This window comes from Haemorhous mexicanus, chromosome 5 (genome assembly GCF_027477595.1).
Source record: "Haemorhous mexicanus isolate bHaeMex1 chromosome 5, bHaeMex1.pri, whole genome shotgun sequence".
Lineage (NCBI taxonomy): Eukaryota > Metazoa > Chordata > Aves > Passeriformes > Fringillidae > Haemorhous > Haemorhous mexicanus.
Window position 1 is genome coordinate 46450389 of NC_082345.1, and position 27193 is coordinate 46477581.

General features: G+C 37.2%; 1 protein-coding gene across 7 annotated transcripts in view; it reads right to left on the reverse strand.

The window, feature by feature from the left end:
- Positions 1 to 27193, reverse strand: part of TMEM117 (transmembrane protein 117) — a 179474-nt gene that overhangs the window by 52367 nt on the left and 99914 nt on the right. For all 7 annotated transcript variants that reach the window (XM_059847049.1, XM_059847048.1, XM_059847047.1 and 4 more), the window contains one exon: positions 15436 to 15533. In XM_059847049.1, the coding sequence (XP_059703032.1) occupies positions 15436 to 15533 (98 nt within the window). The remainder of the gene's footprint in view (positions 1 to 15435; positions 15534 to 27193) is intronic.

Sequence of the window (27193 nt, forward strand, 5' to 3'; positions counted from 1 at the left end):
TCGGTGTTTCCCAGATCCCAGTCCAAAACAGGCTCGGACAAATCCAAAAAGGAAAGGAGAAACAGTCCAGGAAGAAATTTGGACTGTTTAGCTAAACTAACTAATGAGAAGAAGCAGAAAGCGAGAGCAAGCAGAAGCAAAGCAGAAGGAAGAGCAAAGCGAAAAAAGCAGGACAAAAAGCGAAAAGCAGCACTATTTGCTGTACTATCTGTATGTCCCGCTGAGTGGCTGATAAGAGGCCCAAAACAAAACTTTGACTCTGCAGAGCCAGTCTTAAAGGCACAAAACATAATATCCAGCATAAATAGCACACACGAAGGGAGATACCAGCGTCATAACGTCACCCTAGGACAGTATGGAATACCAGGCATATAATGAAATACTCTAATCACACCAACGGATTCAGACTAAGAAGTTTTGCTAAATATTCAAACACTGCCTGAATTAAACCTGAAGACTATTTTCCATACTGTGAATTATGTCAAATTCATTAATGAATAAAAACTGTTAACCTCAATACTAACCCTGCACTTTTCTCCTGTAGAGTCTATTCCTTGCTCCTGAGATAGTGATTAAAAATAGCAACTGTCATCGTATCTGTCAGTCAGTGTATACATAGATGATGCAGGAGCCAGTGTGCAGAAATGTTTTTGAATCATCAAGCAGCAGTACACAGAAAGGCAGAGAATAAATTAAACCAAAAAATAAGCCTCAGGCTGATGTGTTTGAACTTCACTGCAAACATTCTTCATACATATTTAATTGCTCCATTGAGACTGTGACTGTTCTGGAGATGTTCCAGGCATTATTTCCATTCCATTAGTACACTTGCAGTATGTGTACTCCTTAACCCAAAATGATTGATTCTATAAATGTCTTCCCACTTACTGACCTGAACACTAATTGAGGTTGTGTATAGATTAAAAGACAGTGTATGCTTTTTGAAACCAGCCAACATATATTGTAGTCACTGAAAGATCTTGTGGCACAAGAAGAAAGCGGTGCTCTTAACTGAAGACATCAGTATGTGGTTTCACTGAAATGTTTCAGGTAGGAAGAGCTGAAAATCATGAATACGACTTTAAACAGAAGATTAATTCTAAGTCCCACCTTTCTGAAACATAAACCAATCATTTTTTGAAATACAGTTATCACCTACCATATGCTTTTGTCTGTGCTTGCACCTTTTAAATTAATTTGCTTTGGGAGCAAGTATAAATTTTTTACATTCCATAAAAATAAAACTTTAAGATTCAGATAATTTTATCAGTTCAGTTGCACAGTTCAGAGGAAAAGTTGAATGTTTTTAAAACACCTTAATTAAAACTAAGATAACGTTGTACCCTGCAAATTATTCTACTATGAAACAAAACTTTTCCTGTTCAAATTATTAAAGGTAAATATAATTACAGTTTATCAGCTAAAATTTTGAGTAAGCCACCCTGAGGAAACAATCCTCAAGATCTCCATAAGCACTGCCCTGATTCCTGATTAACCTTGACGTGCTGGAGCATGCATATTCAAAGAAGGAGAAGAAAACCTATGAAGGGTCTGGAGCACAAGTCCATATCACAAGTATATGGAAGGGCTGAGGGAACTGTGCTTGTTTAGCCTGGAGAAAAACAGGCTCGGGGGGACCTTACTGTGAGTCAAGGGGTCAGCTGGAAATGTATTTAGATAATGTAAAGTTGTAGATGAGTCAAGGGGCCAGCTGGGCATATAATTGGGATAGTAGAAGATTGCATAATTAAGTTAAGATTTTAAAATTAGTAAAGAAGCTAAGTGAGTAATATAGGTGGCAAGAATAAAGTACATTAGTTAAAGAGTAACAAACACATTAGGAAAGAGAAGCTAGGAGGGACAGGGATAGATGTAGCAACTGTGATGGAGCAGAGACCACAGAAATACCTTGCCTTAAGAATAATCAAACCATTAAAAGAGGGTTGCACTGTGACCAGCAGATCCAAAAGTCCTGCCAACCGGCCATAGGTGAAGAGTTCACCATGAGGAAGATGGCTTTCCTCCTCCCATACGCCCACTCCTTTGATTATTTCAAAATCCCACCGACGCAATTAAGGGAGCACAGCTGTACAGCCATGGTGGATATTCAGGTGATTATAATACAAAATATATCAGGTAATGATAATGGATTATGTGTCCTTAGAAACCGCTTGCATATGTAAAACCTTTTTTGTATAAATAGAGGGCAGGAGTCTGCGACTCCTTGCACACGTATTTGGAAATGATTCCACGTGTGTCCTGCGCGCCGCAATAAACACCTTTCTTTTCAACTTTAATTAGTTGAAGAGTCGTCTGTCCATGCATCAGCTGCTCTCTACAACTGCCTAACAGGAGGCTGAGGACAGGTGGGGTCAGTCTCTTGTAACCAGCAACAAGTGACATAAAATGAAAGAATGTCAAGCAAGTTGTGCCAGGAGAGGTTTAGATTGGCTATCAGGATAAGTTTCCTCACTGAAAAGGTTCTCAGGCATTGGAACTAGCTGCCCAGGGAAGTGCTTGGAGGTATTTAAAAGACATGTAGACATGGCACTTAGGGATAAGGTTTAGTGGTGAACATGGTAGTGCTGGATTAACAGCTGGACTTGAAGGTCCTTTCCAATATAAATGATTCTATAATCAACCTGAAAGCTACAGAAAGTCTTAAATCCTTAGCATTTAAGACATTAAAATATCAGTTGTACCACATTTTGAAAGGAAAAATGCCTTATAATATAGATATGCCCATGCGACTTGGTCAAGCCTGTGTCAGACATTGAAAGAATACTTGAGAAACACTAATACTCATATTATACTTCATTTATAATGTTTGCAAACATGAGTATGGTAGATGTCATGTGACAGAATACTGGAGAGAAGCTCAGACAAGAAATCTGGACCCATCTTTGAGAGAAGTTTCATCCTGAGAAATAATGCATTAAAAATTACATTGCCAGCGCTGTCTTGCTCCAGACCCTCCAGATCAAATTTATTCAATTTAAAGCTGATTGTTTCCCACTTAAATTCCATCTCTCAACTCAGTATATCATTTAAAATTCAAATAAGATATTTCCAACTTGTTTACTGTCATTGAAAACATGCATCACTCTATTTCCTTCCCAAGACCTATGCTTCCCATACTATGCCAATTGGCCTTGAATATTTCAATAGAGGAGGTCAGGTCAAAGCATGCAAATAACTGGAAGCTGAGCATGTGTTCTGGTCTATCTTTTTACTGGCACACCACTTCTGTGAGCAGCAAATATGTGTTTACAGACGAGGGATTTAGCACATTTCTTTTTAAAATTAGAATTCCAGACAGTAACCTCCCTGGGGCAGAGTTCACTTCTGGGCTGTGCAATGCTGGCACAATGGAGGTCCCCTGTAAGAGCATTTATAACAGCAGATTGTTTTTAAACCATGGTCACAGGTGTTTGCTTATACAAAAACTAATTTTCTAAAAGTTATAAAATTATTGTTTCATTTTATAGTAGGGAAGCACAGAATCATAATGGTTTGGGTTGAAAGCGAATTTAAAGATCATCTTTTTCCAACTCTCCTGCCAGCACCTTTCACTATGTCAGGTTCCTCAGAGCACTGTCCAACCTGGCCTTGAACACTTCCAGGGCTAAGACATACATAAGTTCTCTGGGACAATCTCTTCCAGTGCCCCACCACCATCACACGAAAGTTCTTCCTTATGTCTGGTCTAAACCTATCTTCTTCCCATTTAAAGCCATTACCCCTCATCCTATCTTGACACCTCTTTGGAAAAAGTCTCTCTCCATCTTTCTTGTCAGCCCCTTTAGTCATTGCAAAGCTGCTATAAGGTCTCCCTGGAACTCTTTCATCTTCAATCTGAACAACTCCAGCTCTCTCAGCCTGTCTTCATAGAAGAGGTGCTTTAAAAAAAATTCAAACTAACCCATCTAAATGAAAAGTACCATGAATGAAAAAGGAGCTAGCACTGGAGCCAACAAAAGAGCACAATCTCAAAAAGGTTTGTTCAGAACTGGGACAAAGCTGTATCTAGTATTTTTAAAATAACAAATATCTTACTTTTTTTATTATTTTAAGCATAGCATTGAATAAATTAAAACTTCCATAGCAAGTCACAAAAGTGAAATGAAAACCTCCTTCATTTTAATATAATAATTTGATAATTTCTTGGTCCTTGTCCTTTACCTTCTCAGTTGTAAGATAGTCTTTAATAAATGAAATAAAATTCAAATTTTTCTACAGCAGAACTAGTAGAATCTGGTGTGATGTATAAAAAAGTAATGGGGAAGCAGCAAACAAGAGTACAACAGCAAAAAGCAGGAAACAAAGCTTTGTAAAATATGAACCTTTCTCAAGGCTAAGTTGTTTTCCAGTTGTTTTCACTGGCTTTACTTTACCCCTTGGCCATCACAAACACGGACTGATGCCCTTTCCAGTGAAATCCAGAAATATTTACTCTTTGTCTGCATGAGAAGCAGCACTGTGCTGACCAATGCACCAACACAATCAGCAATACAAAGCAAACAGCAGTAAATTGGAGTCAAGGTGGTTTTGAGTGAAGGAGTAGATCAATTATTTCAGTACATAAAGAATCTGAAAAGATGGAAAATGTCGAGTATTGTTGTAAAAGTATTGTTTACTGAAGCCCTTTGATTAGTCAATATCACAAAATCACTCTGTTCATTAGGATAACTTCCTGCTAGACAAAGCATGCTCAAATATGCATGGTCTGAAATTTAACTGGCAGCTGGTTTTGCAAGGGCTTAACTGCTAACATGATTTTTTTGTGTTAAAAGAAGAAAAATCTAGCAAAGATGCTAAAGTATCAAAACGTACATTATGAAACCAAGAGCCTTGCAGGGCACCTTTTGTTAACAACCTTTTGTTGTGATTTCATTGAAAATTTAATCTATTCTTTGTTTTAGGACTTGCTTTTTCCAGTCACAATTGCAGTCAGACAACATGCAATTATCTGAAATAAAAATACAGCCACAATATTCTCATTATGGTACACAGCCAAAAAAAGATATGATGTTGAATGCCTTGATTAAGATAGCTGTCAGCAGATGCATTTAATTTTACAGCCATACCAATTTTTTTCAAAGTAGAAAAGCAAGTAAGAAACAAAAGAAAGGCTCCTTACATCTAAATTGAGGTTTTATACATGGACTATATACGTTCATATTTATAACTGTTTTAAGCACATCCTAAAACGATAGTTTTAATTAAGTTTTCTTTTGTATTGAAAGGGGTTCATTCTGACAGTAGTCATGGGGTGTAAGAATATGAGTGGGGACAGAATGGGATAGAGGATGAAGTCTGGTAGCACTCAAATAATTTCTTCCTCCAACTTTAAGTCCAGTCTTTGCAAAAGACAGACTACCATAATTCTTTTTTTAGGCCTAAATAACTGAATTTGGATACACCAAGGTATTTTTTCCTTATTTTAAAGCATCTCAAGTTAGAATTTACAAGATGTGATTTCACTGGTACCATTATTACTCTCTGGTTGTTAGCCTGATTGCATCAGAAAACAGGTGGATATGATGGAGAGTTTCACTAATTGTATTTGAAAAATTGATGCCCAAAATACAGCAGAAGTCACATCATGAAGAACTATCAGGAAATCAAGGGGAATAAGACTTTTATAATCAGACACTCAATGCCATATCCTTCTGAAAACTGCAGAAGATTAATAAACTCATCCAGAGTGTCCCCAGGAAGACTGGTTTCAGTTCCCACTCTTAAAAAATCCCATTAATACTGGTGGAACAGTTTCACTGTGCTAGTGCATCCAGTTACACATGAAATCCACAGGTCTTAAAAACAGAGTTTCTAAGCTGACCTTCAACGAGCACAAATCAGTGTCAGAATTGCTTCTTCAGATGGATCTGAAAGCCAAACAACATTTAAAATGATAATGTGTAAATACTCAGTATTTACAGAAAACACAGGAATACTGATTTTTCTTCAAAAGGGAAGATTGATGCCTGGCAGTTTCAGTGGTCTACTGTGATGGCATTACAGCCTTGGCGGATAAGGAAAGAGCAACTGGCATCATCCACCTGGAATTGTGCAAAGCATTTAACATTGCACTGCGTGACAGCCTTCCTTCAAACTGGAGAGATGTGGATTTGATGGATGGACCACTGGGTGGATAAGGAATTGGCTGGATGGCACTCAAAGAGTTGTGATCAGCCACTTGTGACGGGTTATGATCCCAGGGGTTGGGCACTGTGTCACATCTGTGTCAGTGACATGGACAGCAGCATCAAGGGCACCTCAGCAAGGCTGCCAACACCAAACTGTGTGGTAGAATTGACATGCTGGAGGGAAGGGATCACACCCAGAGGGAACTTCACAGGACCGAGGAGTGGGTCTGTGAGATCTCATGAAGTTCCACAAGGCCAAGTGCGAGGTCCTGCACCTGGGTCAGCTTAATTCCAAGCACAAGTACAGGATGGGCAGAGAATGTTCTGGATTAATTTCTCCCCTTGGCAGAGGAGCCCTGGGGAGAAAGACCTGCAGGTGTTGATGGAGAAGAAGCTTCATGTGACCCAGCAATGGGCACTTGCAGCCCAGAAAACCAAATGTGCCCTGAGCTTCAGCAAAACGGCGTGGGCAGCAGGGTGAGGGAGGGGATTCTGCCCCTCTACTCCCCTCTCGTGACCCCACTTGAAATGCTGCATCCAACTCTAGGACTCCCCAAAGAAGGACATGGACATGTTGGGGAGAGTCCAAAGAAGGAACAAAAAGGTGGTTAGAGGACTGGAGCACCTCTCCCATGAAGACAGGCTGAGAGAGGTTGGGTGCTTCAAAACAGAGAAGAGAAGGCTCCAGGGAGACTTACTGCAGCTTTCCAGAACCCAAAGGGGCTACAAGAGAGGTGGAGAGGGACTTTTCACAAGGGCATTGGTGATAGGACAAGAAGGAATGGCTTTAAACTGAAAGAGGGCAGGCTTAGATAGGGAAGAAATCCTTTCCTGTAAGAGTGGTGGGGCACTGGAACAGGTTGTCCAGAGCAGTTGTGGATGCTCCATCCCTGGAATTGTTCAAGGCCAGTTTGAATGGGGCTTTTAGAAACCTGGTGTAGTGAAAGGCGTTGGCAGAGGGGCTGGAAAGAGTTAATCTTTAAATTCCCTTCCAACCTGTGCCATTCTACAATTCCAGGAGAAAGATGAGTCAGAAGTTAAGCTAAGTACATCAGCAAATTCTAAGATACAAATTTAAACATGCCATTAGAGAGAAATACAGTTTTTAAAAAATACTCCAGCATTCCAGGAAGGCAAGTAATTTCATTACTTTAATAATCACATTTATTTTAGAAAACTGTATTGATTTTTGGCATCTAGCCATGACAAAGTCTATGAACTCTGGATGTGAGCATGAGCAGCTGAAAGACTTACTTTCTGATCTCCATTGAACTTTGTGGGCTTTCAGAGTTCACATCTTGCACAAAACCACCAGCTTCTGCATGTACCAGGTCTTTGGTGGGATGGATTCTTTACAGCTTTCCCAAAGAAATGAGTTTCAGTTGAACTGACCAAGTTTTGGGCTATGATTTTGCCAGGCTTCTGCACTCAGCAGCAAGGATGCAAGACTGAATTTCTACATTGATAGTCTGAAATGTTTCCTTCTGTTGTAAGAATAATAGTCCACAAAATGCATACTGATGTAATTGCAATACTTGGAACTTCTGTCTTGGAGTGGCTATCTCAATTATCTGACTATATAAATATATTTTTATATTATATATTTCTTTATCTGTTAGCACTTTTTTCTGTCTATATGATCACATGATGTGTATTATGTGACAGCTACACTTATGATTTTGGGGTGGACCTAGAAGGAGGCCTAGGCTAGCTGTAAATGCTAAAGATAGAAAAAAATTTCTAATTACAAACAAAGTAAGAAAGGTGAAGAGCTCAAGCAAAAAGTGGCAATGATATAAAAACAACCATATCACTGATTCTGCTCTTCTGGAAAATCTTCCAGTGCCTGAGTGGGGAAAGAGGTGTCTCCTGCTCAGCAAAAATTCTGCAAAAAGTGGAGAGAAGGTGCTAAAAAAGAATTTGCTTCAACTGTGGTTGAACCAAGAACTGCAACTACCCATTCAGAGAAAAGAACTTTTTGGAATTTCCCAAGGAAAATTTTTATCAAAGAATTAGAGCTTTTCGGGTTTTGGCATAGAATGGGATTTTGTGAAACTATTGTCATTTGGCAGAACTGTTATTACTGAAACATTGGAGACAATGCACTTAACAAGTTTTATTAAAGCTATTCATTGGATGACATATTTTTAGCAATTGTTCATGATATACCTCTTTCTCAGTAACAGAGATGGAATAAAATGTACTTTTAGATGTACTTTCAGAAAGAGGTGAACGTGAATTGCCATACCCATCCAATTACAAAGGCTATTCTTAGGAATCTAGCAATCATGTAGGAATAAAAACAGGGTTTTTTCCTAGCAGGCTATCAACTACTGAATTGCAAGTATCTACCAAATATAACTCAAAAAACTTAAACAGGATGAGGAACTGAAAAGATATGGTATAAAATACATACGTACCACAGTGGTTCAGAAAATGTAAACCCAAATTAAAGGTAAAATTTATGTCTGTGGGCCCAGTCCAAAATCCCATTGCAGCTAATGGATGATGCTTTTCTCTCTTCATTATAATTATCTTTCAGTCACATTGGTCTGTAATTTTTCTTTTTTTTTTTAAACCCCAGGAAATGAAATGTTTCCACACTAACACTTACCAGGGAAATGGTAAGTGCAGGGGTGTTAGGAGCTCCCTTCCTCCCCTTTGTTGCCCTCTCAAGTGTGTGGTTGCTGTGTGGATTTAGATGGGCACATGGGGTCTATTTCATGTGGGAGGAAAGCTGCCACTATACTCACTATACTCACTCTCCTCCTCTGCCTCCTTCTCTTATTCATGCCAATACAGATAAGAAGCCACATATGTTTTTGTTTGATTTGTAGGAGTCTCCATTAGAAAAAAATAGGATGAGACTGCTTTATGTAACTTGAATGAGACAAATAAAGAACTTAATCTTCAAGCTAAAGAGATCTCACAATTTTACAAGTTTTGTTTGTTGCTTTGCTTTTAAAGTTGGTTTGGTTTTTTTTGTTTTTGAATCTCTGAGTTCAGAGCTCCTTACACTTAACTATATCTCTCTCAAATGCTTTGCCTTGAGAAGAAAAGTGAGATGAAGAGTGATTTGTCTCACTATTTTTCCTATCACGACTAGGGTGTGGGAAAATGAATGACACAGCCTTTCCAAATAGAGACTGGCACAGGCAAGCCACAGATTTCTTTCTTGGTAGTTGAGACAGATGGGAGACTTCCACCTGCATGCCCTCCCATATGCATACCTTTTCTCTGCTCATCCATAAATAATGCCATGCACAGCACCCACCCCCCTGCAGTGCATTAGCAGTCTGTGCAGAACACGCTCCATGCAGCTACAAGGGAGGCCTGTGCAGTGATTGCAGTCCCTGAGATGCTCCCAGGAAAGCCAGGGAAAGGACTGACTGACAACTTTAGATCAGCAAGTGCAACGTCAGAAGCCACTCTCCCCACAGCTGACCTAGGGCCCTAGGTCATCCTTACCCTTTCCCTTTGCAAGCACTGCAGCACTTTGGGCTGTTGCTGTGCAGGAGGAAGGGAGGAAGGGCAGAAGGGAGGGAAGGGGAAGGGCAGACGTGTTCTGCAGGGACTGAGGGACACTTCCAGCTGACAGCAGTACCTGCCGAGGAGAGCAGGTTGGTGGGAGAACCCTGAATTGCTGACACAATGGTTTTCATGCACTGAGGAGGGCTGGCATCTGAGAACAAGGTCCAAAAATGTATCTGACTCATGTGGTTGCCAAGCCTCAACCATTCTGGTGAGTTTTGACCACCTTTACTTTTCCATACAAGAACTCTGAAAACACTTTGTTATCCAAGTGGAAAAGTTTTCCCTGGGACAGTAAATTTTTACAGGACTGAACATAGATATTAATAAAAAATTTCCTGAAAATATTTCTGATAATAAAATATTTTTGTATTTTTTCATTGCTTTCAAATATTCAAAATAATAAATAATGAAAACTAAAAATAGGCAGAAATCCGAAACAACTCTCATTTACATGAAAGAAAGTTCACCACTATGTATTATGATGATTTATTTTCAACATTTTTTCATGCTAACAAATTGTCATTTCACAGCATAGCGTATCAATAATACCCAGAAATTAAATAAATGCTCTCAAAAATCTTTTAGTCATTTCTTGAAAAATTATAATCATACATCTTGATGGCCAGACTAAATGTAACAATCACTATTCATGGACAGTTATATCCTGATAGAATAGATTTAACAATGCCAGACAAGATTAGTAGTCAGATCACTCAATATAAATAATCTATGGAGGACCTTACTGAATTTTTTTGTATTGAGACAAAAAGGAAACCATAAGAGAGTTATGTATTGTCTTGCTTATCCAAACTGATATTATTCACTTGGGTTATAGTATGAGATTTACTGCGAGCAATAATGCTGGAAAATATTTGTATGTTCTTTTACACTATTTATGCTATTTACCAGGAAATCTGCCTTACCTTTTGGATGATTCCAGGCTTCTGTTCAGTAATCAGTGCCTTATCCCAAGATAAATTACTTAAATATGAAAGAATTAATAGATAAACTTAAAAACCTTCAAACCAGGGAGAGAGTACTTTATGTGTATCCAAATGCACATATATTATAGATACAATTATTTCATTGTTTCATGCAGTTTTATTTGTGGGAAGTTATCCCAAAAACTTTTACTCAAACTTCATGAAAGGTTTGTTTTGTTTCAGTTAGTACACAACTTAAATTGACTGAGCTATAATGTGTAGTTAGTTTTTCTCAATGCAGCCTATTGTGAGAAGAATGAATGTTTTTAGAAGACATTTTTTGAACATTCATATATGTTCAAAAGAACACATTTTTCCAGTATAAACTTATCATCTTGATTGTGAAAATATAGAATATGGAAATATAATTTATCAAACTAAACATTCAAATAGGTGCATAATAGAAAATATCTTCTAGAAACTGCTTTTATTTCTTTGTAGGAGATGTGGCTGTCTATCTCGTAAGGAAGGTTTCTCTAGATCCAGGGTACAAAATATTGTCCAGTTAATACTAACCTAAGCTATGTTTGACAGAATCCAGTATAAACATGTGCACATAAATTAGAACTCTCAAGAAATTCTGCACAATTATTTTGAATAAAAGCTTCTAAACCTATATTACTAGGTTGATTTGTTAAATTAAAATACTGTGATTCTTAACACACATTTCTGAACAGGTATAGCTGTATTTTTTACTAAAGAAAGCTAGTGGGAGCTTATGGAAATACATACTAATATAAGAATATTTAGTTTGCAAAGTCAAATAACAAACATAGAGAATCAAAAATTTACAATTATCTGTATTACTTCCCTGTTGGTATCTGTTTTGCATTATTTTAGACAAGAATCCTGTGTCAAAGGACAATTGTCTTTACTGCACCAATAAGGACTGATCATTGTGTACACATACAGTGAATGTCTAGCCAGGGACACCACAGAAATGGATTCCAGCCTGGAACTTGCATATTCAAAATTTCAGTTTGTGTATATTCTTCCACCACCCTGTCTGCAACCAAGATTCAGCTGCACAATCCACTGTTATCTCCACAATCCCCCATTTTGATAATCTACCTTTGAATATCAATTTTCTGTTACCTGCTTACACAGACCTCAGCAGCTCTTTTCCTCTATTCCCATAAACTGGTTTCTTTTTGACTGTGCTCTGTTTTTTCCCTATGGCTAAAAGTTCACATTCTTTAAGCTTTGCTCATTATAAACCCTCCATACTCTGTTAGGAAAATTTTGAGGGCAATAAAACATCAAAATTAAGTATGATTCTATATTGTCTTATTTATTTCTCTTACCATTAGCTACAGCTGTTGACTTGTCATCAGTCTTGCCCAGGATCTTTTTTTGACTTTATTCAACAAACTTCTTTTTGCTTCTTTCAAATGCCAGTCCTCTCTTGTCATATATAATTTGTCTCTCCTGAATCAGCCAAGTTATCAACATAGCAAAAAAAAATCAGCCTGTTTCAAGTCATGCTTACAATTTTGCAATACTGATGGTGATGACAGAGCACTGGAGACAGCGGACTGTGGAGAGACTCATCTGACTACAGGTGGTGAAGATATTTAACTTCTTATCTTTCTTTTGTGACCCACAAACATGTCTGCACTTAGTAATTTCATCAGGGTTCAAGATGCTTCATTGCTACCTAGAAGTCCTCTTGACAACACACTTCCTTAATTCCATGAGAAAGTGTGTCTGTGTTTGCATTGCATCACTTAGCATAGCATTACACAAAGCTGCCTCAGAATGCTGCAATTAGCCATGAGCAGAACTGGAAATAACGAAAACAGAGATCTTCTTTATGGGGAAAAAAAAAAAAAAAAGACAACTTCTGACTTCAAAACAAGTTGAAGACACTTCAAAGTACTCCTTAGTGATGGACTACGCAAAGGCAAATAGCAACCGATCATTCTTTAGCTAGATGAGCTGCTTGTGGAAGAATTGTATTGTGAAGAAATTCAGAAGTCAGCCAGAATCCTCAGGAGCAGCCAACAAGTGGTTGCTGACAATGCTTCCAGAGAATGATTTAAAACAGGAGATGATAAGATAAATCAAAACATTTGTGAATTCGTTGCATTGGAGAGTTGAAAACATTTCCAAATGAGAAACAAAGCAGCCACAAATTAACTATCATAAATAAATGGATGGTGCCTTCACCACCTTTACCATCCATCCATCTTTGGTACATTTACAGAAGTTTTCTAATTTTGCAAACTAAACACAAAAATAAAAAAGACATTAGCAGAAAAACAAGTCTAGTTTGTATCTAAGGTTTTCATATCATCCACCACTTTGGGCTGTGTATCATAGATCTATACTAGGAATAATAAAAATACACTGCACAGTGTTGCAGTAGTTGTCCTAAACAAATGTGCTACTAGAAAATGTCCTGAATTTTGACCTACCAGTATCTGGGTAGGACACACTGTTGAGGATGCTTCATTAGGACATTTCAGAAATGAGGCTATACACATCACATTGCTGAAGCAACAATACACTAAATACAAATACCTCATGTTACCATGCTTAACATTATCACTCCTTTATTTTTCCTACCTAGAGGAGAAAACAAAAATCTACTTTTACTGAAGTCTAATTAGCTCTATATAAACAATGTCTACAGAATATTGACTATCATCTAGGCTATTTTATTTCACTGTTTAAAGATAAAAAAAAAAGTATTTATGTCACCCTTTAGGTTTTGAGCATATCCTTTAGCATGAGACTCTCTCATGAAAACCCTCTTTTTTTAAACTTATCTCTATATTGAATTTTTGGTAGGATTTGTCTGTGAATATTATTAGAAATAAAATACAGATTTTTAACATTTCAGAGTGGAAAAAATCACTTGCAATAATATTTAAGTAATTTTAATACTGTTTTATTGGTTTTCAAGTCTAGCATAGAAATTTGAAAACTATCATGTCACCTTGCTTTTAATCCTTTTTTCCCATTTTTCCAGTCTTTTAATGTAATTAAGTTTTTTCTTTAATCTCAACTAATCTCCTTTTCAGTCTTTCACACAAAGCTTTCCTTCAGACAAGGGTGAAAAAAATCAATGATGTTTTAGACTGAGCTTTTTGCTCAGATGACATTGTAATCATTGGTTGCCCACTTAGTACCTGTCTGTGAATTTTTTTGATACATCTGCTTTACCTTTTTGCCCATCCCTGCCCACTGAGACAGAATCTTCCTCTGCACATCCTGGCATGATGACAAGGAGCTGCTTGAATCCCCCCACCCCCATCCATAACTCAAGTATTCAGTCACATTATTTTTTTCACCTAGTTTTCTAAGATCCCTCTTCCATGCATTTTTCAAATTATTAACTTAATCTTTAAATTCTCTCATGTCACTAATATTGATGATGAATATAAATAATAAATACTACTTCAAACATTAAATAACGTAACTCCTCAGGCTTATCAATGTAGCAGAAAATTATTATTTTATTAATAACTTCCACTGCACATTGCTGAGATTATTTCTAAATGTTAGCACACTTAGTCTTACTAGTTTTCTTAATTGCACTCAGTAAAGAACTTTGTAAAAACCCTTGGGAAAGTCCAAATAAATAATATCAAGCATTTCTCCTTCATCTATTACTTGTGACATGTGCATAGAGTTCTAACAGATCTGAGAAGGTTTTCTTTCAGCAAAGATTCCCCCATTTCCTTTAGCAGAAATTAATCTAAAGCTTTGCTCCTAATTCCATTATTGATATAAAGTGATCTATAGTATATAATCATATATTCAATCTGTTTAGCTAAAAATGAACTCAGACTTATAGGCCAGTAGGATATTACTAGTTTGCTGGGAAAAAAAAAAGGCAGAAAAAGCAAAATATCCAAATTTTAATATTCAATTTTTCAATAGGCAATTAAGTGCTAATAAAATTTGCATCAGCTTAACCCCTTCAGCTCCTTATAAGCTTGTGTGTAGCCAATCAGCCATCTGATTCCACTTTCCTTTCAAATTTCTCTTACTGTTTCCTTTATTGCCTCAACTTAATATAATAGTTTGTTTTTACTCTTTTAAAGTTCAAGATAGCTAATTGCATTTTCTGTAGGAAACTCCATACAAATAAATCTTTCAACTTCTTTGTAAGAGTTCTTTTGAAATCCATTCTTTTTAAAACAGCAGGTCTGATGACATTTTCATGAGTTTTTCTGGTTCTGACATAATTGAAAAAATCTTTGTTATTTCTTATATCTTCAGCCTGCTTCTTAGAATATATATTCTCCATCTTCCATTTTTCCTGTCATAATTTGTGTTCTGTTTCAATAGCTACATTTGTCTGGAATTTATCTGGAAGAAGCTACATTTGAGGTGAAATAAACTCTTAACCCTCACAGCTTTTTGCATTGCTTTTTCATATTTTTCTTAATCATCTGAGACTGCTGTGATGTTTTGAATCCTATTATTGGCCACAAAAGGAAATTCCAATATCTACTACAAGGAATTACAGTGGGACACGCAAATATAGCACACATACAGCAAAATTTCACAACTCAATTATAAAGCGTCCAAATGAATAAAAGAAATTTTATAAATCAATTAAAAAATTATATTTCTACACCAACTATTTTGATTAGGAACTCCTCACTCATGTACCATTTTTGCAATTTTTAGTTAGACCAGATTTACCCTTTTTTTTCAAACATATCTCTTTCTGCCAAAGATGGTCATAGGAGACATGTTTTTCAACGTTCCGTAAAAGGTTTGTTTACAGTAATTTGATTTTACTATTTTCTTACCAGAATAAAATGATCCTAATGTTTCCTTTCTTCCAGAAAGCTCTGGCAGACTTTCCCCAGTCTGGGTAGGGTTTATCCTGAAGCATCATATCTGTGACCTATAGGGAAAGAAGAAATAGTAGACAGTTACACTGGTGCTACATAAGGCAGGGCTAGCAAGGACTTTAGGAACATTTTTATTTATGTGTGGCACAGCTGCACCAGTTCTGATAATGAAAACAGACAGGGGACTAATAGTGTGTCCAGTGTTATTTGCAATCAAGATAACGAATATTGAGCTACATATTCTGCCTCTAGAAGTGCATGAAACTCCTTGAGTAACAATGAAACCTGTAGAGATCCAAAGATACGAAGATAAGAGGAACCAATCTAAAAGTTACAGTAACCCACAGGACGTGAGTTACATTCCCCTGTGGCTGTGGAGCCTTCTGGCCCAATTTGGGAGAGGAGAACACTTCCCTGAGAGCAGCATCAGCAGAATTTCCACTCTTGAAATCAGAACTGCAGCTAGGGAGTGGAAGCCTGTGCATTAAGCCCTGCATGACATTTATAATGTCCTCTCGTTCCTGCTATCAGTATAAAAAGCACACTTGGGACTGGCAATAGAAAAAAAAAAACCTTAAAACCTGCAAAAATTTTTAAAAGTATGAAATATTTATTCTAACTTTCATAATTCCTGTCTAAAGAGACCATCTGTTTCTCTGTCCAGAGACTCATATGGATGCAGTACTTCTGGGTGGCACATGAAAGTATTAGAAATGACTTTCAGCTCACTGAGGGAGGTGAGTACCTCTGAGGCACCTGCTTCTTTGGGAAGCTGTGATTTCATATCCATTTACTTCAAATTACCTGTACTAAAAAGCACCAGAAGTTACATCACAATAAACTCATAAATTCTGTTGTGCAAAAGAGACAGAGTGGAAAGCCTATCAATTTGTAAAGATTTAAGAAATAATTGATCAGCTAAAGGAAACGGGGGTGACCACCTGCTTCAAAATGCAGATAAGTAACAGAGTTGGAAATTACTATGTGTTTTGATCAAAATGAAAATAAATCTTAAGATTCCAGAAGGAAATAACTTCAAACTGAACACATAATTTCACAGATGCTTTAAAATCCAGTTTATCATCCAAAGTGTAAGCTACCACTTTCAATCAATGGCATGAAGAGTGTTTATCAAAGAGAACATGTGGCCAGTGAGTAAATTAAAATTAGATTCAACTCCTAAATTTTGGCTTCAAGTCCATTTGGGGCTAAAAGTGCTCAGTGTATTAGCCTGGGCTGGGTCCAAAGGATAATGACTATGTTAAATAAATAGAAATGCACATTCTAGAATTTTTATTATTCCATTATACCTAACCTTAACAAAGAACAGATAATATCCTAAAATATCACCTTTAATAACTGTTTAATGTGGGTAAATCTTTTCTCTGATCAGCAAGCTATGAACTTTTTTTATAAGATCCCAATTACCTAAATAAATATTTCAATAAATATTTAGTGCTGACTCAGACTTCTGTAAAGATTCAATTAAATTCATTTAGTAACACTTTTCTTTCCTCTTAGGAAGAGTTTACATAGTAATGAATATTTGCAAAGAGGAACAGCTATTTCAAGAGGCTTTATTCAAGTTTCAAAATAGTTTCTCCAGGCGCTTTCTGGAAAAATATTATATTTGGGAGAAGGATGCAATTTGCAGCTCTATGACCAATTACCAAAGGAGCATGTTTCATAAGAATGACATTTGAGATGGAGATATTTTCTGAGGAAAACGGCAAGATGAGGCAGGAGATGTTCTTTCTGATATCAAATAGCTGGTCTTTCATGTCCCAACTTTGGCATTTATTTAAAGTCATATCACCAGATCAATGTCAGGTCAGTTGCAGCTAAATTGGCTAAAGCAGAGACAGTCATTAAAGGGATGCATTCCATAAAGAGAAATCCAATTACCTTTTGCATTAGAGAAATCAAATTCATTTTCTGATTTGGTCAAGGACAGGCACTGTAGAAAACAGCTCACAGGAGAAAAGCACTCAACACTGTCATACAGTGGACAAGTTTTAAATATGTATCAAATACCCATTGTTTTTAGAAAAATAAAAAATATAAATTTTAATTTAATTTGCAGAACTTCATGTAAAGAAATATGTGTGGGGTTTTTTTCTCTATTTGTATTTCACAATGTAATTCCTGGACAGCATACATTTATTTCTGCTTTACTGGACTATGTTTGAAAACATTGCTGATACAGGGGAATAGAGAAAAACTGGACACTTTAGTAAATGTCTGCTCGCATCTTAGATAATCAAAATAAAATAGGGAAAGCCACTTACAATGTAATTAAGTAATGTATTTTTTTCTTGAACTAGGAGATGCAATATACTTTAATCAATAATTACACTGCTTCAGTTCGAAAAGGAATGGCCCCAACTACAGACAATGTATACATTTTCATTTTATTTAGTGTCTCATGAGAGAAACAGTTACACTATATTAAATTGTAAAAGCAAAGCTGTATCACACACACTGCCTGACTTTATAAGTCTCACAAATGCTACAAAAAACTCCATTTCCATTAATAATTACTATGTTTTGTATATATTATGGCATCTTAATTTTTATTTTGCCCTATAAAATATGACTTTATAAACTATTCATATTATGATATATCAATTATGAGGCTAACTCATAATGGTTTAAAAAAGATATATTGCTGTCATTAATAGCAAAATGTTATGATTCCCATTTTTCTATTACAGAAAAATAAAATTGTTCCTTTTGACATGATCCTTTGGATGTTTGATACAATCATCAAACCACAGAAAGGCTTGGGTTGGAATGGACCTTACAGATCCTCTAGTTCCAACCCCTCCCTGCCATGGGACACCTTACACTAGACCAGGTTGTTCAGAGCCCCATCCAACCTGGCCCATGATAGATACTATTATACAGTATATAACACAGTAATTTGTAATATTATATTGTATCACACAGAAAAAAGAATCTGGGATTCCAAGTCATTCAGAGCAAGTAATCTCCTCAGACAAGAAGTGCAGAAAGCAAAATCATAAAAAACTTCAAAAACACCTCCCAACAAAATAGTAAGGTGCCTAAGATATCTGAGATGTACCAAGTGGAGCAGTAAGACACCTTAAGGATCATTTAGACAACCTCTGCACTGGGAGTGTCAGCTAAGGCGAAGCATCCCTTATCCTTTTTAAATCAACAGCAAGTGAAATTTCCTTGAAAAGAAAAGAAAAACAACAACAACAACAACCAAAAAAAACCCAACAAAAATACAAAAAAAACCCCAAAACAACAACAACAACAAAAGAAAATTGCCTTACACTTTGGTCACGCCTACAAAGTATCATCCAAATACTCCACTAGCAGGAACTATGCTATCATCATCTTCAGAGCACAAAGGGATAACCCACAGAAAACTGATGCAGCACAGGCTGCTGGCCAAGCTGTTTTCATCTGACAGGCTGCATTTTAGAAATGTAGAAATATAAAACTATAAACATCAGTTGGTTTGATAGTAGCACTTCTTCATATAGGCAGCTGCAGAAACTGTTTCTTCTGGGCTTTATATCACAATATATTCTACACTGCAATATTCATGAAGTGGAGACAAACCCTTAACAGAGAATTTTCATTGCTTTATTCATACTTGGACAAATCATCAAAACAGGGTAATAGCAGACCTCCAGAATTCAACAGTAGGTAGAAGAATCCAAGATCCACAAGAAAAGCCTGACAAAACTAACCAAATCGTGAAATATGAAATATTTTTTGTATTCTTTTGATAAAGCAGTGAGTAGCAAAAAGTCTAAAGGACAGTAGGACTCCGACATAAAATATCAGTAAAGAAGCTGTTTGTGTGCAGCTACTCAGCCGGAAAGACATGACATCATGGTGTTATTGCTGGAAAATGGAGTATCCTGGATAACTGCATTTGACAAAATATACCTATCTACCACTGTCAAATACATGATTCAAGTATTAAAAGTTTTAATTTTTTCAATTTTTATAATCTTACCATTTTAAATATCTTATTTTAAATCATAAACCTCTTTGTAAGTAGCACTACATTAGTTTCACTTGACACTCAGCCTTTAAATCATGCATAACTTGCCCATCTCCACTCACACCAAACTCAAAACAAGAAACATTCTTTTCAGTCCTGCAACTGGGGCATTTCATTGGTAAGAATAAATATCATAAATTCTAAGTTCTTTTAGAAATTGTAAGGATGCCATAGTGACAGGACAGGCCAGAGGGCAGTTTCCCATGGCAAGGTTATGAACATTGCATTCCTCATCAAAAGAATCCATCAATAGCTTTGCAAAGACTGAACACTGCCTGTGTGTTTCTGAAAAGTATGTGAGTATTATTTCTAGAAAAAGCAGGGGCTAAATCAGGTTGAAGTAATTATGTTTTCTGAAGTCAGAGTGTGAAGTCAATGAGAGCTAATGCACACCGCTGAGGGGATACACTTCCCTTGCCTTGCTGTTATGTGCTTTTAGGTAAGAGCTATATATAGGTGTCCCACTAACTGCACATCAATTCTTTATCATATCTCAGTCTTTAAGTGCTGTACTACACCACAGTGATCATATACCAAACATTTAGTACTCAGTCATTAAAAGTTTCTATCCATCACTTTTCTCTTCTTTGAAATATGTTAAAGCTATGGAGCTGTTCACTTCATGTATAAAAGTAACCTATAGGGAAAATGTTTTTATGCTTTTTCCATCTGGATTTCTGGGAGAAAATTGTCTTCTGTGGATGGTGACCAATCTGATACTCCTCTATGATGGCGTGACAGGATGGGTCAATGAGAGGAGAATAGCTGATGTTGTCTGTCTCTACTCCAGCAAGGCTTTTGACTCTATTTCCCATAGTACCATCATGGATAAGCTCAGAAATTGTGGGTTAGATGAATGCACAGTGAGGTGGATCAAGAACTGGTGAATGGCAGAACTCAGAGGGTTGTGGTCAGAGAAGTAGGATCCAGTTGGAAGCCTGTAGTCAGTGGTGTTCCTCAGGGATCAATACTACAGCAATGTGGACAAAGGGATAGAATGGCACTGGAAGCCTGATAACATAAATCCCAACATGGTTTCCTACATTTTTTAGTGTGTCTCACCAAAGTGTCATAAACCTCAGCAAGTTTGCAGATGATGTAAAACTGTGGGGGGTGGTTGATACACTTGAAAGCTCTGCTGCCATTCAGTGGGACTTTGGTAAGCTGGAGAGCGCGGCAGAAAGAATCCTAATGAGGTTCAGAGAAGGCAAATCAGGATCCTGCACCTGGGGAGGATTAACCCCAAGTGCCAGAACAGGCTGGGGCTGACCTCCTGGAAGCAGCTCTGTGGAGAAGGACTATGGGGAACCTGGAAGGTGCAAGCTGACTGTGAGCCAGCAGTCTTCCTGTGGCCAGGAGGGCCAATGGTACCCTGGAGTGCATTGGGAAGAGTGTGGGCAGCAGGCTGAGGGAGGTGATCTTGCCTCTCCATTTGGCCCTAGTGAGGCCACATCTGGAGTGCTGTGTCAGTTCTGGGCTCCACAGTTCACAAAGGCAAAGACCTACTGGAGAGACCTACTGAGATGCTCCAGACCCCTCATCATCACCCTGCACAGTGATGATGAGGGGTCTGGAGCATCTCATCTTATGAGGAGACACTGTGGGAGCTGGACCTGTTTGGTCTGGAGAAGACTAAGGGGGATCTCAATACATATAAATATCTCAAAGGCAGGTGCCAAGAGGATGGTGCCAGACTCTTTTCAGCGGTGCCCAGTGGTAGGACAAGGAGCAATAACCATAAACTGAGAAAAAAGTAGTTCTACCTCAACATGAGGAGGAACTTCTCACAGAGGGTTGCAGAGAACTGGAAAAGGCCCAGGAAGGTTGTGGAGGTCTCCCCACTCTGGAGACATTCCAAACCCACCTGGACACATTCCTGCGTCATCTGCTCTAGGTGACTGTTTTGATAGGAGCTTGGACTAGGTGGTCTCCAGAAGTCCCTTCCAACCCTTGTGATTCTGTGATCATATCTCAACTGTTACACAGCTTACACATGATAATATGCAATGCTTCTTTTAATTCTGAAATTGTTTTGGCAGTTGAGCAGTAGTGTCAAGAAGTTTGTTACACATTCTTCTGAAATAACTGTTAATTTATTTCAATCCCCTCTGCTACATTTTGGAATAAACAAAATATGTGTGTTTGAAAACAAATTTAGCAAATATTTGTAATTAGGCTTACAGATCTATAAGGAGGGCGATATTTTTCAAGCTAAATATTATTAGTCAGCTGTAAATACACTACTAGATTTTAAAGTTTAGTCTGCTTCCTTTATTTTGGAACATTCCTAATTTAGTTGATTTCTACCCTACAAAAAATAAAGCTTCTTTTAGGCTACTTCTCCTTCCATTTAATTGCAATGAATCCTTTTCATATTTGCATTTTCAAAGCAACAACAATCACAGAGACAAAATGGCCCCTTCAATATACTTTCTATTGTTTTCTCATTTGAATCAGAGCCAGAACATTGTTCTTGTATTACGAACAAGTACTGTTCTAACAATAAGTAAATCCTGAAAAACAACTTTAAATTGCTGTCCCAATTCAGTAACCAATATAGGTGATAAAGAATATTATGGTTCACTTTTGTGGCTCCCACAATGGTCTCCAGTACAATTTTGTGCATTTGCATATTTCCCACCATGCTTTAAGTATTGCTCTTATGAGCTCTTATTCTCCCAGTCCACAACATTTGGACATGTGTACTGTCTTTCACCCAACTATTCACCAAAACCAGTTAAAGAACTTCTTCTGCATAAACATGGAGGAGACATGTTAATTAATGCTATCTTTACTGATCCATGCAAATTTATTTCTCCACCCACTGAGGAAGCAGCAAGCCTCTTCTTTTTTAGCTGGAATGTCTTGATTTGGTTCTGAATATAGTCATAATTGGTTCTGTGCAATCCATGCTGGGATAACAACTCAACAAGATGGCAACAACTAAAAATATATACACTTTAGGTTCAACTTCAGAAAAATCACTTCTGACAGCATTTCCTTTCAATTTCCAAATTCATTTAGGACAGAATGCTCCACAAAGCCAACATCTACCCATTATTAATTTCTGGTAAAAAAACCAGATATCAAAAGGTGAGTTAGGGAGAAATTGGTCTGCAATTATTTTAAGTCTATTCAACTTATTCTGGAAATTATACTTTGTATTCCAATACCAGCAGAAATAATTTCTAAATAGATTTTGATTTTCTTAAAAGCCAAATCTTTAAAAAAAAAAATAAAATTTAAGAAAAAAAATTCTTTTAACTGGAAATTCCTTGACAGTTCATACATATAAGTAACTGTTTAGGATCAATTTTACAATTGAAGCAGAGCTTCTGCAGAAAATCTCTAAGCTGTGCCATTTCATTTCCTAACATGTTTCAAGTCCCTACTGTGCACACAAATCACTGTACATGTGCAACAAAATGTCCTGGCTGCCATGTGGCAAGCACTTGCTGTTTATATAATCATTGACAGCACATTTCAGAAGACTTTTTTCCTTGCTTTGCAGCTTCCTTATTAGTGTTACAAATGCAGAGGCAGAGGTCTGGGTAATGTCACATATTAGAGACAAAGTGCAAGACAGAAAGCCACATCATGATTTTCATTTAAGGCATTCAGCTCAGTTCCATTTCAGGTTGTCATGGCAGGAAAGCTTGCTTTACTCATTTAGAGAGCTTGGTGATTCAGGTGAAAGGCCAGAGACAGAAGTCATGCCATGTTTGGTGCAATGGCACATGCATCTAAATCAATGTAGATTCTTTTTAATGTCAGTGAAAAGAAAAAAACATTTCTGGAGTGAAATTCACTTCCAAATAGGTTCTGTTGTAAAGATGTACCTATTTTTCTTCACTGTAAATCAGAACCTGCTCAGATGATCACACTGCTGGCACAGGAAGTCTGACAATATAAATCCCAACATGGTTTCCTACATTTTTAAGTGTTTCTCACCCAAGTGTCATTAACCCAATTAATGACATATGTGATGGCTCATAGGCGATGAGGTTTTATCATAGGAAAGAACTGTATTCACACATCCTGTGCATGAAATGTAGGCTGTTTCAGACAGAGATACTTAGAGAATCTTTAGAGTTCTTTTGGCAGGTCCTAGAGGGATCAAGCAAAGGATTTTAGAGAATGGAGAAGTCACATCACAAAAGGGTAACCCAGCCTAGGGAGCAGAGCCAACCAATGCAAATATCAGAGACAGAAGTACTTTCCTATGTTTCCGCAGGATGTGTTTCTGTATTTCTGAGTCTAAAACTGCAGAGTTGTCTAGGGAATGATACCAAAGGTGCATTGGTTTTCTTCTGTGAGGTAGATTATTGCTTAAAGCAGTCAAATCAGTGTGCCAAATTTTAGGCATGGATCTAACAGTGCTTATATCTTAACCAGTGCCACAGGCATTATCCATTGACTTTAATTCTAAAGACACACCTAGGCAAAGTAGCAGCCTTCAAGTCTCCCCATCTTCTGTAGCTGCAGAATCAGACTCTTTACAACTTATCTATCCTTTCTTTATTCCTGTGAATTACATTGTACAGCTATCTACAAACCAAAGCACCAAAGAAGAAAGAATTGAGCCAGCCCCTGATTAGTACAGAGGTAGCCTATGGCAGAAGGTTCAAAATGAGTTCATGCTGAAAAGGATTTTTTTTGCAAAGTTCAAATAGCAATTTTTAAATTAGGTTTGGATGCCTAATATTTTGGAATATTGGAGGAATGCGAGCATTTCCTCATTGACCTCAGTATTTACAGGTTCCCAGCTTTGAGCTGTACAATCACAGCCCATAATCACAGAGGTTTTGTTTTAGCACATATGAAACTATACACCAAATGGTGGCACACAGTAATTAAGGTGTGGTTCATCCTCTGAGACTGTCTTAACCTAGACAAAATTTTTTGATGCCTGAATGTACCCGTCACAGCCAAGTTCAACTGCCTGGTCCCATATAGAACATAGAATTCAGGGAAGTCACTATCTGCAGCAATAAAAAACTGGGAAAAAATTCTGGTTTTATTTGGCACATACAACACAGATGCTGAGCTGCTCTGGATAGATTGCCAGCCATTCTGGGCACATTGACAAGGAGTAGTTATGTCTCTAAAGACAGTTCTTCTGGACTTTGCAAATAGGAAGCTTACCAGAGTACCTGCTGTAGAGCAGAATACCAGCTCAGGCATGGAATAAATATCAGCTCCCAAGACATGAAGGAGGTTCACAAGACAAAGGTTTCTACTGATCAAATTTAATTTCAGGCCTATCTTCTTTCAACACCTCCTTCTAACAATTTTCTCAGTAGCGCTGGCACGTACCCATGTGCTCTAACAGATGCAGACAGCTTTCTGCATGGGCCATTAGCTATTACTCTTGAGCAGTGCCATCATTTTTATTTGTATCATGATACCCTCAGAGACTCACAGTTAGAGTTGCAAACTGTCACTGCAACGTCTGTGTAGTCTATGTTTTAAGTGCCAGGAGGTCAGCATTTGCTGTTCTGACAATTGTAGTTTTGAAGTTCTTGCTCTTCAGAAAAAAGTGACAACACACATGTGACTTGGTGCCTTTCACAAGCCTTCTCCTTTCCCACAAATACTTTTTACTTATATTTGGTGAGTTAAGGGATGAAAGAAGAACAACAAATAAACGTATAAATGTATAATATAATGTATAAATAATGTATATTTTGTGAGTTAAGGTATGAAAGAAGAACAACAAATGTATAAATAACAAATGTATAAATAACACTTGTCCAACACTTGAGTACACAGTGTTAATGTGATTTGGGGACATGTGACGAAGCAAAAAAGTAACCTTTGTGACAATAGCATATTTCCAATTAATTATTTGGGAGGTTGCCATTAACTTCCACTTAGGGACTAAAGAGGGAGTATCTTGTTATGAATGAGTGAATGTGAGATACAATTGGTGATTCTGTCTTGATTTTTGGGAATTGATTTCACTTTACACAGTTTGTTCTAGATCAACAGCTAAATAGGGTAAATATCAGTTACAAAAGCATATCTTTCAAAATTCTCTATTGGTGTCTACATAATGCAGAACCTAGTAAAAACAAACGAATGTGTTTGAATGAAGAATGTGATTTCAAGCTCTGATGTTTGCTCTCTGCCTTCCACCTCTCTGCACCCAGGCACATAACCACAGGAGAACCATGTGAACTCTGGGATGCCCCTGGCAAAGAGCAGGAGGCACACAGGCCACTCTGCTGAGACACTCGCCTGTCTCCTCCTGCCAGAACAAGGCACCTAATTAAATGAAAATCCACCTCCATGCTGCTGGCACCATGCTGCTTTTCCAGTTGATTCAAGGCTGTGATGTACTGACAGCTCAGAGTGGTTTCAATCCATTTCATTCCTGGAGCAGGTAAAGGGGAACTTGAAACTTCCTTTACATGGCTTTTTCTGTTCTGCACTCAAGGCAAACACAGCTACTACACGACAATATTTTCAGTCTAAATAGAGAATGAGAGAAATTCTGCACAAAACAAGTTTCTCATGTAAACTCTTACTGGAAAACAACCTGAAAAAAATCATGAAGCTCTTCTGAAAAACCTTTCATTGGCTCTTTCCCATATTTTCTTTATCATACTGTAAAGGATTATACAACTAGAATAATATTTATGTGCAGCTGCTGGTCCTTTGACAGATTTATGGCAGCATCATTAATTGCTTTTAATTATATTTTTATACTGAAGCTACAACCACACTGAGAACATAATCCATCAACACGTTATAAATCCTTCTATTTGTCCCCATTTCCTGTGCAATTCTGCACTTGAGGTGCAAGCATGGCCACAGTTTTGTTCAATCCTCTTTAAATGGTAAAGAATTACTTTGGTCTTACTTCCAGAATAAAGAGTACTCATGGAAGGTATTCAGTGGAAGGTGATTAGTACCAGTTTCACTCCAACAGAAGAAAATCTCCAGACTCTGTTGCAAAGTCATTTGCTATTCTGAATAACAAATATTTTGTTTTGAAAAGTCAGTCAATTATTTTTCCTGTTGGATTATGTTCTTTAAGAAAACCTAGGCAATTTTTTAACAACTCAGATTATAATTAAAATGTAAAAATACCCATCAGAAATTCACAAGAGGATGTAGCATCTTATTAGAAAGCTGAGAAATAATGATTTCTCTTAAACTGTATTGGCATTGCTCAAGGAATTCCGAGTGCTGAAAGAAGAACACAAAATGAATGTCCCTATTCCCTGAATAGGGAACTTTTGGGATTAGTTTAAAAAATTGAGATCATAACTAAAGTTGTCTCTATTAAAAAATCATAATATTCAAGGCCTTGAGGATTTCAAGTGATAATACTATTCCCTTAAAATTGTCTGATTGGCTTATCTCAGATATATCAAATTAAGAAAGATATCACCATTAAGTTTCATTTTATTTTCATTCAGGTTTTAAGGTTCATGTTTTTGTAGACTCTCCACCAAATTTGAAGCCTTCAAATAAAACAGAGGATAAGACACTCTTACACCACACAAAACTCCACTTGGGCTTTCAGATAAAATTGCTGCTACTTTCGAGTCAAGGAAAAATATTACAAATTTTAACAGCTCCAAATATTGATATTTTTTTGTACAGCAAGCACCAAAGGGGTAGCTGGTTATTAAACATTAATGCATACAACTGAAAATG